This window comes from Dipodomys spectabilis, unplaced genomic scaffold (assembly GCF_019054845.1).
Source record: "Dipodomys spectabilis isolate Male_0828 unplaced genomic scaffold, ASM1905484v1 ptg000015l, whole genome shotgun sequence".
NCBI lineage: Eukaryota > Metazoa > Chordata > Mammalia > Rodentia > Heteromyidae > Dipodomys > Dipodomys spectabilis.
Window position 1 is genome coordinate 9,903,949 of NW_024870692.1, and position 14,910 is coordinate 9,918,858.

Here is a 14,910-nt window from a genome sequence, read left to right on the forward strand (position 1 = left end):
AAACAGAAAGGAGAAATTGGAAGGTGTTATGGAGGCTGGAGTTCAGAAGGAAGAAGGACATGAAACAGACTTGGAAACAGAACCTCCGTTTGGTCTCCTTGGCTTATCCTTCACCTCTTCCCCAACCTCTACTAAGCCAGCCTTTGCCCAGGGCATGCTTTAGCTCCATTGCCATTTACTAAAGGAGCTTAATTATTTAGGACCCATCTTCAATTTATCTTCCTGCAGTTTGTCTCATGTTATGGCCTCAGCTGAAATTAATCACAGTCTTTAAAACTGAGTGACTTCTTTGATTACATTTGCTGTATTTTGCCTTGTGTATTATTTGCCTGCCTTCTATCTAGTATAAGGCAGCCACTAAGCTTGATTCATAGTGAATGTCACCCACGTCATCACGTGGAATTGGAAATCATACAGTAATGCATGGCTGTCCTTTGGAGATACTATCACTTCGTTGAATTTATTTCAGTAGTCAGTCTGCTTTGTTTTATACTCACAAACTTCTAGACTATTTGGAGGGTATACAGATGCTGACTCTGTTGGAGACCTTTCCAGAAAATTTAGTAGTGTAGTCAATGTTCATAAATTTCACATGAGAAGACATCAGTAAAGTTGAAGTTGTAATGACATTTTTAGAGCAGCATACCTCTTTTCTTACCAGAAAAGTACTAAAATTCTATTAAACCTCAACACCATCACTTTACTACCAATGTAGTGCTGCTGCATATATATTGATGCATATAATCTTAGCCTCATTTAATTCAAATAATCTTATTTAAATTCAGACTAATTTATTTGGCTCACTAAGTTAAGATTATAGTTAATATTTACGTAGCATTTACTGTAGAAGAATACTTTTTTTGAATGATTTTAAGTCTTTTGTATAGCACAGGTTGACTTTAAACTCTCAATCCTCCTGCCTGAAGTCCCCAAGCAATGGAATTATAGAAGTGTACCACCACATCCAGTTCATTAAAGGAATTCTTAGTTTAATATTTAGATAAGAACAGCATATGAGCTTAGAATTACTTAATATGAAATTTGACATTTTTGTAGTAAGTCCTGTGTTGTGATAATATTCATAAGCATCAATAGATAAACTAAATGTATGACAAGTAGAAGCAAGTAAAATCACTTCATTTTCAAAGCATCCTTTGACGAGATTCACCTCTATCTCCATACCAAAAAAAGCCATTGTTTTCTATCTCCAGGCTAAGAAAAGATTTTTTTTTACCAAAGCAAAAAGATGGTTAGAGTACTTTGTGTTCATAATATTCTTTAGAATAGATGAGAGCTAGTACTATCAAAAAGAACTAAATATACCCCCAAAAAAATCAGGTAGAGAAATACACTATGTAAGGCAAAGTGGGCAGTGCTTATGGGATAAAGATTGATTTTATTTTTAACTCTGCTGACTATTCTATCTGATCACAGGGACAACGTGGCTTAAATATATATTCAAGACACCTTAGTCAAGCTTTTCTGTGAATATTTTTCTTATTATTTTTTTCAGTTCCTTTTTGCTGACATTTCAGCTGCCTTTTGTTTTATAGAATAGACCATGGAAGGTATATGTATGACTATAAATGATCTTTTCATTGCTTTATTGTGATAGCAATTGGGAAATATAGCCCAGGTCCAGAGCTTTTGACACTCAGGATCTGATTGTAACATGAAACCAATTTATATAGTCATAGTAATCAATTAATGTAGATGCATATATCATTTGTGGGCTGAAAAATACAATATTTGGTTTGTAAAATCTAACTAGGTTAGGAAGACTACCCAACTTAAAATGAGGGCAAGGTTAATCTTAGGTAAATCAAGTTTGTAAAATTTTGTCAGTTATGTAGGAAGAAAATCAAGCACATGTTTTGCATTACTTATGATAAGTTCATTTATAACACCAGTTTGCCATGCCTGGGGACAGTTACTGAAAGCCACAGCTGGACCTGGGGGTGATGAGGACAGCAGTGGAGCAGGAGGGGTGCGCAGGGCTCTGGCTACAGGCTACCTTGGGTGCTGGCTGAGGAAGTGAGGCCTTGATCTGTAAGAAGTGAGGTCATTTTGTAAATTCTAAGCATCCTGGTATGCGGGGAGCATGGGATGTTTTACACTGTATTCTGGTGGTACAATTGAGGACAAATTAGGAGGTGAGGAGAAGAACAAAAAGTAAGACTAGTTAAGAAACCATTACAATAGTTCTGTAAGTGATAAGAACCCTGCAAGTGAGAAGCGGAGCCAGGAAAATGGACAGAATCTGAAATAGTTGCAGTCTTATTTGTTATTTGAAAATAAAACAAATCTCCGGAGCTTGACTGTAGATTAACAGCACTAATGCATGCACCTTTATAATGAATGCAGCTTATGAATTGTGATAGTCAGAGAAGGTAGATTTATCTGTATCAATTTTAAATGCCATTATCATTCATATATTTGCATCAAATTCTAAAAATATATCAAGCCATATACTTCATAATATTATATGCATTATATATGTCAATTGCATAAGGACATAAAGTATACATTATTATCAAATATGAACTTTTTTTGGTCAGTTGTAGGGCTTGAACTCTGGGCCTGGATGCTGTCCCTCACCTCTTCAGCTCAAGGCTAGCACTCTACCTCTTGAGCTACAGTGCCACTTCTGGTTTTCTGAGTGATTTATTGGAGATAAGAGTCTCATGGACTTTTCTGCTGGGCTGGCTTTGAATCATGATCCTCAGATCTCAGTCTCCTGAGTAGCTAGGATTACAGGCATGAGCCACTGGTGCCCAGCCAAATATAAACTGTTTCAACTCTATAAATATAAAATTGAATTTAATAAAATATTTTCATTGAAGTCTTTAAATATATATAATCATATAACATTGAAAGCTCAGAGTTTTATTCCATTCACACTATATTTCATGAAATTGTATACAAATTAGTAATTTAGAAACTTATTGAATATGTTTCAGATTGACTTTCAACTTAATGTACAAGCTATTGAACTCAGACATAGAATTGGATACATTCAGAAAAAATAAGGGAGAACGATAAACAAATCCTTTGCTAGCTTTATGGAAAGATATTGTCAATAGATCTAATGTGATATACCTAGTTTGCCTTTCTAAGACCGAAGTAAGAAAAATTAAATAGAGATGTGCTTAATAAGTCAAATGACAGGTCAGGTCGTGATGGTGGAGGTAAGGTAAGAAGAGATGGGATAATGAAGTGGAATTCCCTGTTACATTCATCTACTGGAGGCTGGAAAGTCCACTAAACTTGAATTCCACTTCTAATTTCTCCATTGAGCATCTGATTTGGGGAAAAATCATATGAATTGTTATAATCATATCTTGATACCTCTGATCCTCTAACTGTTCATTGAACTGCTTCTAGATACTGTCCAAAGATAGGAAGGATAGTTATTCAAATCTCCCATGACTCACCTTTTGAAGTAGGATCTTTACACCATGTGTAATTGAAAACTAGCTGAAAAATATCATGTCTAGCTAGGTTTGTACCACTATGATCTGACTGCTGCCTGATTCTGTAGGTAGTTACAAAATGCAAGAAAGTAATTTTTTGTCATCCTACAATCAAAATCAAAAGTATGAATGAAATAGTGATTTTTCCACATTTGGTATCTTTACATAGACATTGGTCAAATAGTGCATATAACAATATTGGAAGTTTTCAGTTAGAGAGATTGGCTCATTTCTTGCTGGGTGGATTTATCTAGGCTGAATTGACAGCAAGGTTTATAGGAAAAACGTATATCTAAATCCTGTGTTTAATTTAATAACCTTGAAGGCCAAAGAAAATCAATCTCACATAGATAGGTTGATAGGAAGAGAAGAGTTTTACAAAGCAATTTCTTAACAAACATCCACTGAAGTTTTAATGCCATGAATAAATCACAAGATTAAAAATGAAACTTTCATTTCTGTAGGTTAGTTTAAAATGTAAAAGCCATCAGTTTGAAAAATTCTGATTAACCAATTTTTCCAGCACCATTTACTTAAGAGGCTCTTTCTTCCATTCTATTTTTTTAAGCTCCCTTATTGAAGATCAGGTGACTATAGGTCTGTGGGGTCATTTCTGGGTTTTCAGTTCTATTCTATTGGTCCTCAGAATACATTGCCCCATTTGTTAGGAAATGGAAAGACTTGGAAAAATTATATTAAGAAGTAACCAGGCCCAAAGAAACATAGGACCCATGGTTTCCCTTATTTGCAATAACTAGAACATGTGTAGGACAAGAACAAAAGGCCAAAAACCATGTACATATGACCATATAAAATAAGCAAAATGAACCCTAAGATAGGGATACAAGTATCTTTTTTCTTTCTTGCTATCATTTCTAATGTACTTATAATGTACCATGTGATTTTTTTGTTTCTTTGCATGTTCCTCCCCTATGGTATAACCCCTGTTTTCACTGTATTTGATGTCGGTGCCCTGCATCTTGTATATACACTTCTCTAATTTGGGGAGGGGAAGGGAAAAAACAAACTGCTTAAATAAGGATACAAGTTGACCCATTGTAACAATGAGATGTACAAGACACTATGCTGAAAATGAACTTTACAATATTGGCCGGAGTAGAGTGGGGTGGGGTAGGTAGTTGTGGAGGTGGCAGGGAAGGGATGGAAGGGGGAAAAACAAAGAAGGAGGCAACAATGCTTGATAGGAAATGTACTCATTACCTTGCTCATGTAACTGTAACTCCTCTGTACAGCATTTTTACAATAAAAGAGGAAAAAAATCTGATTAACAAAATGATTATAGAGGTAATAGATTTTTAAATGAAAATGAATGCTTATACATTTAAACTCAATTTTTATAAAGTCTATTTTAAGGTTGACAAAAAGAATCATACAATTTCACTTAAATATTATTTCTCAACTTAGACTACACAGTGACCTGCAGCACCTGTCCTGTATTCAGTAACTCAGTGTTTTGGGATAGTGTGTGTCAGGGCAATGTGAATTGTCATACTATTCCTAAATTCTTGCTCCGAATTAGTTACTTATGTCTGAAAGCCACATTTTGAGCAGCATTGCATGAGGGGACATTGGCTGGGATTATCCTAAAAAGCAAACCAATAATATCTGCCAAAATGCATTGCTCTGATCTTTTGTATATGTATGTATGTTTCCTAAACTTGGAAAGAAGAAACTTGGAAATTTTGTTGGGAGCAGATTCTGAAGTAGGAAGAGCTAGCTTGTTTTGGGTCCTGGTGAAGAAATGTCATTGGAATCGGCATTAGGGATGGGGCTATGTTTAGCAGAAAATCATCCATTGAGAGTTCCTGTTTTCTCATAAGAGAAAGGCTGCAGGGCCAGGTTGCTTTGACACAGACCAGGGAAGAAAGAGCTTGCAACTTTCCTGAAACAAGAACCTTGTCTCCTGTTTGTTGATGTATCCTAAATACAGCTAATTGATGCTCAGAAGTTATTTAAAGAATTCAGTGAAAGTATTAATAGTACGTCTTCATGTCCAGAAGTGTATGCAGGACTGATTTTATTACACTCAAGTTATTGTTCAGTGCTGTTCAGTGCCACGGGGATTTGCAGGTCAGACAGATTTTACCGTAGTTTATCATCAGTAAAGAGTTAAGACTTAAGGATGAGGGGGAAATTTGACCTTATTTACTTCTTCCATTCTAAGAAACACAACATAATAGAAGCTGACACCTAAGATAAAAGATTCTCTCTGTGTGTCTGTTCTATCTCTTTCTTTCACCTCTTCTCATCCTTCTCTTCCTCCCCATCTTGTATGTCTCTCCCCCCCCCCCATCTTCCTCTTCCATTTTTCTGTTTTCTAACATCATCCATTTGACTATTGTATCTCATGCTTTCTCTCTTTCTCCAGGGAATTAAATGGCTTTGAAGACTTAAATGATCTAAATAGGACATTTCTTTTCCACCTTCATATGTCCTTTTTATTCCTTAAAGAACATTTTACCTTACTCTGTCTTGTATCTCCTTTCCTGATGTTCTCAGTGATGTTCTTTACTAACACTCTGCTAAACCTCTACGGATTACTCTTAGGCTCTTTTCCAAAGAACACTATTGGTTCTTTGTAAATAAATCATGTTTGATTCTTACTGTTTGTCCGAAGTACCTGGTATTTGGCCTGGCTTGGAAATAGTCACTTATTAAACAAATAACTGCATGGGTACATCTGGAGTTTAGAGGTAATTTAGCTCTCTGCAAGGCAACAAACATGACCTAGAAGACTGCTGAGAGAGGATTGTGTGGAAAGACACATCTTAGAAAGCAAGAGCTTTAGGGGCAAGGAATGAAGAGAAACCAGGGAGAGGAAAGAATAGGCAATAAAAAAGAACTGTATGAAAATCAACAAGGGACAAGGCCAACATTAAAAGGATAAAGGATAGAAGTGGGTGCCATATTATAAGAAGAGATTCAGAAAATAATGTCTGGAGTATGTTCACTGGCCTTGGCCTATGCCAAGTCCTTGGCATTAATTTGGAAAAATGGGTCTAGCGGTGCAGCAGGTGATCACTGATTCTCATAGGCAACCTGGGCTGAAGGATAGTTAGCAAATTATTGTCTTTGGGAGACAAAAAAGAATGAAAGTTACCCGACTATATCTAGAAGGGACATGGAGTTTATGTATTTTCATTTAGAGTGGACTTGGTCATACTTCAAGGTTTTGTGGAAAGGACATAATATTTATTACATGAGCTTATTCCTTGTCAATAGTAATTGATATCTATGTTGTCCTTGAATTATTTACCTTTTTTTATTTCACAAATACTTACTGAAGAGCTACTTTTGTTGGGCAGTTTTCCAGGTGATTGGCATTTGGCATTAAACACCACAAAGATCCTGCTCTTCAGCAGATTATGTTCACTTGTAGATACTGCTTCAAGACTTACCTCTGTTTGCACTCATTTGATAGTGTCCATTGGGCTTAAATTACTTGATAGACTTCTCTTGTATTCCTAGTGTTTCTGAATTCTTTTGGGGCAGCTTCCTCATTTCTGCCTGGCTTTAGTTCTAGCCATATTATACCTCCTGCCCTTTGGTCAGAAGTAGATGTTCTACAATTCTTTATGAGACTTATTCCTTAATTGTTGCTGTCATTAATATCTTAAACAGGGGTGATAGTTACATGCTACTTCTGCTGATTGTAATTAACCTCATTGAAAGTTTAAGGTAGGACAGAGACTTGACTTGTCTTTTGCAGTCAGCTTTTCCTCCCTATTCATAGCATTGTGCATAAGAGAAACATTTGTAAAAATATGAGTAAATGTTTTGTGATGGGGAAAATTTATTATTCTTGATAATATTTTTGAACTGTTTAAATTATTTATTGGTCTATACTTGATCATATTTTTGTTATCTTTATGTAGTTGTACAAAGGTGTTACCATTCAACAAGTCGGTCTATAAGCACAATGCACCTTGATTGATATAACTCCTCTCATCATTCTCTCTCATCCCTCCCAACCCCTCCTAGGAATTTTCTTAGTTTCATTGGACTTGCACTGAATATTATTTCTTATCTGAAAGCCACCATTGGTGAAGACAATATTCAGTATTTTTTGATTCAGAATCATACTTGAAAGAAGACACTTTCCTTTATGAAGTGGTTTAAAGTGATCTGTCATTTACCAATAGCCTTTGTGAAATTATTTACTTGAACAAAATATCTTGAATATTCACTATGTGCCTAGCACTATGAGTGACAAGATAAAAAGACACACTATATTGTCTGTTTCATAGTTTAATGGGGAGAGAACATGAAGATATCCCAAAAATATCTGGGGTTATGAGCTGTACAGGGCACTGGGGTCCATGATAAGCTGCTGACTCCAGAGATACGGAGAAAGTCTCAGGGAGATAATGCTGAAGATAGGTCTTAAAGAATGAACAATCACTGCAAACATCGAAGGACTTACTGTTTACCGTACTTACCGGTGCCAGATAAAGGAAATCTCAGCCTTTCTGTATTTTCTATTGCAGAAGTATACAAGCAAGAATTAAATACTTAAAATCTCAGTGTAGACTGTGAAGTTTATTTTAATCTCTTCTTATTTAGAACTAAACACAAATGTTGCTCTACTTTCTATCTGTTTATGTTTCTCTCTTTCTTTTGCTCTCTTTCCATCTCTCTTTAGCTGTCTCATCTCTCTCCTTGTATCTTTCCATCTCTCTCTCCCTCTCTGCCTCTCCTTTCCTCTCCCCTCCCTTCCCTTTCTCTGCCCCCTCCCCTCCCCATCCTCCTCTCCCCTGCCCTCCTTTACTCCTCTACTCTCCCTTACTGTCTATTTCTCATGTTAAGAATTGAGCCCAGGGCCTGCTCACTTGAGCCATCTCCCAAGATTTTTGTGTTTATTCAATTTTTGAGATAGAATCTCACTAGCTACCCAGAAGACCTGAAATAGGATCCAGAGATCCTGCCTTTTCCTACCTAGTATCCAAGATACTGTACCATTTTTAGTTAGAGTAGTTTATAAGTTAAAACAAAATAGTGCTACTGTGGGTTCCAAAGAACCTTGAGAATGCTTTTCTCTTGATGTAATTATCATGCATTGAAGGACAAATCATCAAATATCCTTATTCTAATTTTAACTTCTAATTTTAACTTCTGATGACTATTAAATGCTTTTATGTATTTATGCCTTAGTGTTAATTAAGTTGTAGCCTCACCTAATATTTATAAGTTTACAGATTTATCTTGCATGGAAAGAATTCCTTAAAAATATATACAATTATTATTTTAACTATCTTTAAAATTATAATCTTTACAAATTTATGTCTATTTTGTTGCTATATGCTATGATAACTCCAACTCTTCAATTTTAATTATCATGAAGTTCGACTCCGATCAATACTAGATCAGGTATTAGATGTTCAAGTAATCAGGCACTGCTTTAGATTTGGGGATCCTGGATTTTCACCAAGGTCTCTGCTGAGTTCCAAGTATGTAATTTAGCACAAGCAACACAATGAAAACAACTCAGCATAACTATGAGGAGAATTTGTTCCAGGAGAGATATTCTTAGGTGCCATATTTGAGCTGGGTTTTATAGGAATTTTTGAAAGAAGGAAATGAGAGGGAATTCCTGGCAAAGAGAACAGTATATGAGAAGGTGCGGAGCTGATATGAGGATGTTTCCAGCAATGTAAAAAGGTTGTTTGTTGAAAGATCCTAGCACAAATAAGGCTGGATGCAATGTTCAGGGGCAGATGGGAAGTCGTATGGATAGACATTTAGGAAACCCTTGAATTCTTGGCTTCATTTCAAACATTGAGTACTGAGGAAATTTAAATGATTTTAAAGTAATAGTATAGGTGGCCTTGAAGAGAGACTAGAGTTAAACAGAGAATTGATGGGAAAGATGCTAACTGATCAACTTACTATATAGTATCTTTAGAATGTTTTCATGATTTTATACTTAAAGTTATGAAAGTGTCAAACTGTCCTGAAATACAATTATTAGTTAAGTTTTAAAAGTAAAATACCACTTGTCTTAAATTTTGTCCTGAATATCATAAGACATTTTTAATTTGATACTGCTAAGCTTTAATATTTAAAAAGACTGTCCTCTTAAAAATATTTGCTTTTGCCAGGTGCCAGTAGCTCATGCGTGTAGTCCTTGCTACACAGGAAGCTAAAAATCTAAGAATCTCAGTTCAAACCCAGCCCAGGCAATAAGACTCTTATCTCCAATTAATTATCAAAAGCCAGAAGTGAAACTGTGGCTCAGTGGGTAGAGCATTAGCCCTGAACATAGGAGGCTCAAGGACAGTGCCTAGGCCCTGATTTCAAGCCCCAGGACTGGCAAAAAAGACTTGTTTTACTCTTCATGTCCACAAGATTGTATTAACTAAATAAGTACTAAAAAATTCATCCAACTTGCCCAACATTTCTGTGTTCCTCTTTTACATGAATCTGATCCAATAAAATTCGCTCTGTCTATTCTGTGTAAGTTAAAATCCTCTTCTACTTTGACCTGTCAGAATCCTATTCATCCATCCATCAAAGTCCAACTCATAATTCTTGTGTGACCTTCCTTCTATATAACCAGTACCACTTTGCATCTTTTAACTTATCTCTCCCTTTCTGCTTTTGCATTATAAATACCAGTGTACTTGTCTGAGCTCTTAAATAGCAGTCAAAATGTGCCAAGATTACTTTTATTATAGCTATTTGACTTGATATATTTATACCCCTACTCACTGAAACTTAGCAATATTATATTGGTCTCTTATTCTAAAGGTATCAGATGAAAAGATAATGCCATCAATACTCCTCTTACCTGGCAGAGTTAATTTACAAGACTGTGACTGTAAAGCCCAAAACAGAACTTACTGTTCAGCCCTTAGGAAGTAGTAACAACACTTTGAAAAGTCTTAGCAAGATTTTCTATATTCAGACAAAGGACCATGACTTCATTCCTGCCAACCTCCAAAGCATAATAAACTACTGTCACTTTTGGCGTGAATCCAACTTTGCCATTAACTTTCCTCATAAAATTTGATTAAAGGGCATTGTAAGGCTTTTCTAATTAGGATAGTGCATTAGGAATTTATTTCCTATCCACAGTATGTCACAGTCTGAATGACACTGAAATTTGATGCATACCTGTAAGCCTGTGGCTGATAAATTTTTGGCCTTTTATTTTCTGATGGAGAATTATTAAATTACTTTCACCAGTCCAAATTCTTTTTCTTTCTCTTATGCCAGTACTGGGGTTGAACTTGGGGCCTTATGCGCTTTCTCGGCTATTTCACTCAAGGCTGGAGCTCTACCACCTGAACCATACTTCTGCTTCTAGCTTTTTGGTGGTTCATTAGAGATATGAGTTTCATAGACTTTTCTAGCCAGACTAACTGCAAACCAAGACCCTCAGATCTTAGCCTCCTGAGTACCTATAATCATAGGCGTAATTCTGTATTATTTTAACAAGTGATTGAAATGTTGTTTATTGAATTAGTATTTAATTCTTTAATTATCAATTAAATTATTTAAACAAACAATTATATTGTTGTCTATATATTATAAAGAAGTCATTGAGTTAGCTACAGCTCCTGGTTATTTTCTACCAGCATTCATCAGTGCATTGGTATATTTTATAATACTTGGTTAAATAATAATGGTTGATTAGCTTGCATAATCATGAGTTGATGATTATTAATAATAAATTTTCCCATCATTATAATGTATTAGCATATATTAGCTACTTGTACAAATCTGGATGAGTCGGTAGATTTAACTCTGGATTTGTAGTAATTCTTTATCTTCTGAGAGTATTTTGGATGGCAAACTTACATCACTGTTTTTATTCAGTTCTTATATAGTAGTTAAGAACAGAGATTGTTACCAAATCAAGACACTTCATGTGGGCTAACTTTTCAACCTATAACTTATTTTCTAACTTTTTATTTTAATGAAATATTTTCGAAAGACTCTGCCCCATTTAATGTTTGAATATTTCTGTCAAGTTACTTGTAAGTAGATACAGGAGAGGCAGAACACTAAGATAAAAAACACTCAGTGCTGACTCAGTTCCTTGGTTTCTTTGAGCATCATCTCTCTCAGAAAAATGTGTGCAGCCAGCTGTGGTGGAATATTTCTGTAGAGAGGTTTCCTGCGGTGATACTAATGATCTGTGAACTGCATCTATATAGATGATCTTTCTCCCCAGGTGATTCAAAGTTGAGAAGACCTGAAGTGTCTTCAATTAGTCTATTTACATGTCAGTCTTCCTTTAACCAAACACAGTTCCGTTCTTGTTTTTTTTGGGGGGGGGATTGCATTTTTTATTGTCAAAGTGATGTACAGGAGGAGTTACAGTTATATAAGTAAGGTAATAAGTACATTGCTTGTCAAACTTGTTATCCCTTCCCTCATTTTTCTCTTACTTTCCTTCTCCCTCCCTTCCCACCCCCAAGTTGTACAGATCATTTCCAACATATTGTTTTGTGTATATTGCTGTTGCATTGGTTCTTTGTCTCACAATTCTGTTGTTCCCCTTCCCTTCCCTGATTGAAATAAATATATATACAATACCAGGATACCAAAATCATATACAGTGACAACATGGGATATACCATAGAGGGAAGAACATACAAAAGAAACAAAAAGTCAAATAGTACATTAAAAACAACAACAACAAAGAAAAACCTCTTGTGTCCATGTCTTGGAGTTCATTTTGCTTCGTGTCATCTTATATGGTCATATATACATAGCTATTGAGGTATGCAGCTCATCTGCGAAGATTATCCTAGATGTATACTAATTATTGCAAATAAGGGAACTTTCCCCATGGGACCTATGTTTCTTTCTTTGGGTCAGCTTATCACCTCAGCCCAGTTAGAATGGCTATAATCAAGAAATCTAGTAACAACTGATGCTGGAGGGGATGTGGCCAAAAGGTAACCCTATTGAACTGTTGATGGGAGTGTAAACTTGTTCAACCAGTCTGGAAAGCAGTATGGAGGTTCCTCAAAAGACTCCACATAGAGTTTCCCTATGAACCAGCAATCCCATTTCTGGGCATTTACCCAAATGATCACAAACAAGGCCATACTAAAGCTACTAGCACAACTATGTTTATTGCAGCATTATTCACCATAGATAAGATATGGAACCAACTCAGATGCTCCTCAGTAAATGAATGGATCAAGAAAATCTGGCAGATATACACAATGGAATTCTATGCTTCCTTCAGAAAGAATGATGCAGCCCCATTTGTAAGGAAATGGAACGATTTGGAAAAAATCGTATCAAATGAAGTTCTGTTCTTTATGCACCCGAACCTCTATTTGTGCACTTGTCACAGAATTTCCTGGATCCCATGGATCTAACTAATTTTCATTTGTTAAAAATCTGTTGTAAAATATTTTGAGTGAACTCCCCAAAACAGAAAATCCTTTATCTTAATTGCATTCCTTGCTGTGATTAAAAAATTTTCAAGACCTGCTTCCCATAGTATAGAATTGGATTTGAGTTATTACTGTCTATTGAGTGAGTCTTGTCTTCTTGTCACATTACTGAATACTTTGTGTGAATTCATTTAGCATTGAATATTATGCCATCTGTATATTAGACCATGTTAAACTCTATGTACATGTAGGAGGGTAACATTCTAGTGAGACATTTACCTGTTGATAACAGAAAATAAGAATAGATAGAAATCCAGTTAACAAAATGTATTTGGATCACAAAATATATAAAGAAAGAAATGTTATAATTGAAGCCTCAGGACTGTCACACACAAAATAACGATGTAGTAAATTTTATATGTATTTTAGCACAATTAAATATATATATATACATATATGTGTATATGTACATGGAACATCTTCATATGTTTTAAGTTTTTCCAAACAATAAACCATTATTTCTTTGGTTTCTTACAGAGCCTTCTACTTGGACAAGTCAAATTCACCACCAAACTCCACATCTAAAGCTGCTTATGTAGATAAGGTAAAAGTAGATGATTATTCTGATAGTGCATTGTTATTCACATGCCTCCCTTATCTACTTTTTATTCTGCTCTTTTTTGAGCAACGTGCAATTATGAATATTTGCAATCTCTACTTCCTTTGCCTGCATAACAGCCAATATATTTGGGACTGCTCATTAAAAGCTATGAACTTGTGAACTTCATTGCATCTACATAGATTTCTATTAACCGTGTTGAACTTCACAGTCCTCAATTTTTTCTGCAGCTCATGAGGCCTCTCAATGCTTTGGATGAGCTCTATCGCCTGGTAACCTCATTCATCAGATCCAAGCGGACAGCTGCTTGTGCAAACACGGCATGCAGTGCATCTGGAGTTGGACTGCTGTCAGTTTCCTCAGAACTCTGTGACAGGCTGGGGGCCTGCCACATCATCATGTGTAGCAGTGGTGTGCATCGGTATGTGAGCTTACCTGCCTTTTATATAGTGGTTTTTATCTGCATGTTGGCTAGATGAAGTGAAAAGTAGAAACATCCAAAAGTCTCAGATGCATTTGACAAAGAAATTCACATGTTTTCTTGTTTGGGCTTTTACATTTTAAGTGACTAGTCTAATAAAGATATGAATACAGTCCTGCCTACATTTATAATATGGTGATCCAGAATCTTTGTCCTTTTTGTATTTGTATTTGCCATATTTGTATTCTAGATACAAAGTGTGAGTCCTGCTTATGTACTTAGTAGGAGGTGAAGTTAACTACTTCATCAGCCTGTTTCTTGTGCTTGATGGATATATATTTTTCTGTTAAGTGACTGATATACTTGTAGGCCAAGTGACGTGAGCCGCCTTCTCTCATAAAGCAAAATGATGGTCCAGAACAGGGCACTAGTAGATCATGGTTGTAATCCTTGCTACCCAGGAGGCTGAGATCTGAAGATTGTGATTTAAAGCCAGTCTGCAGGGGTATAGAGTATATGGAAATATATGTGATGTAGGAAAGTTACAGATAAACTATAAGATTAGGAGGGAAGATACATCTTACACACAGTGAAAAGTTTACTTAAAGCTTAGTTAACTGTATTATCTACAACGGGTTAGGTCAAGCATTTTTCATAGCAGAGAAATGATCTCCCTTCTGATAAACGTATCTGGTTCCCTGTGTTTGCTTGTGGTCCTTTCATTCTGTCCATGTTCATGGAGCACTAGTTTTATAATTGCTGTTTACATTGATTCTTATGTTAGAATATAAGGAACACTAAAATGTTTTCATAATTGACTTTCTCCATCTCAAAAGAGCTTTAGTTCATTTCAGGAGATATGTAGGCACTAGTGTCCCAGTCAGAACTGAATTTAAAGTTAAAACTGGATGCGTTTATTTTCATATTATGTGAACGAAAAAGGAGTTTAACATAATCTTTGATTTTTTAGCAAAGCCTTTACTTAGATTTTTTTATGAAGATAAAATATGTGCTAATTTT

The 14,910-nt window shown here is 35.6% G+C and overlaps 1 protein-coding gene across 1 annotated transcript in view; it reads left to right on the top strand.

Moving 5' to 3' along the window:
• Prex2 (phosphatidylinositol-3,4,5-trisphosphate dependent Rac exchange factor 2) overlaps positions 1–14,910 on the top strand; it is a 255,031-nt gene that overhangs the window by 203,489 nt on the left and 36,632 nt on the right. Inside the window, exons 36-37 of the mRNA XM_042666524.1 lie at positions 13,388–13,454; positions 13,700–13,890. Of these exons, the coding sequence (XP_042522458.1) occupies positions 13,388–13,454; positions 13,700–13,890 (258 nt within the window). The remainder of the gene's footprint in view (positions 1–13,387; positions 13,455–13,699; positions 13,891–14,910) is intronic.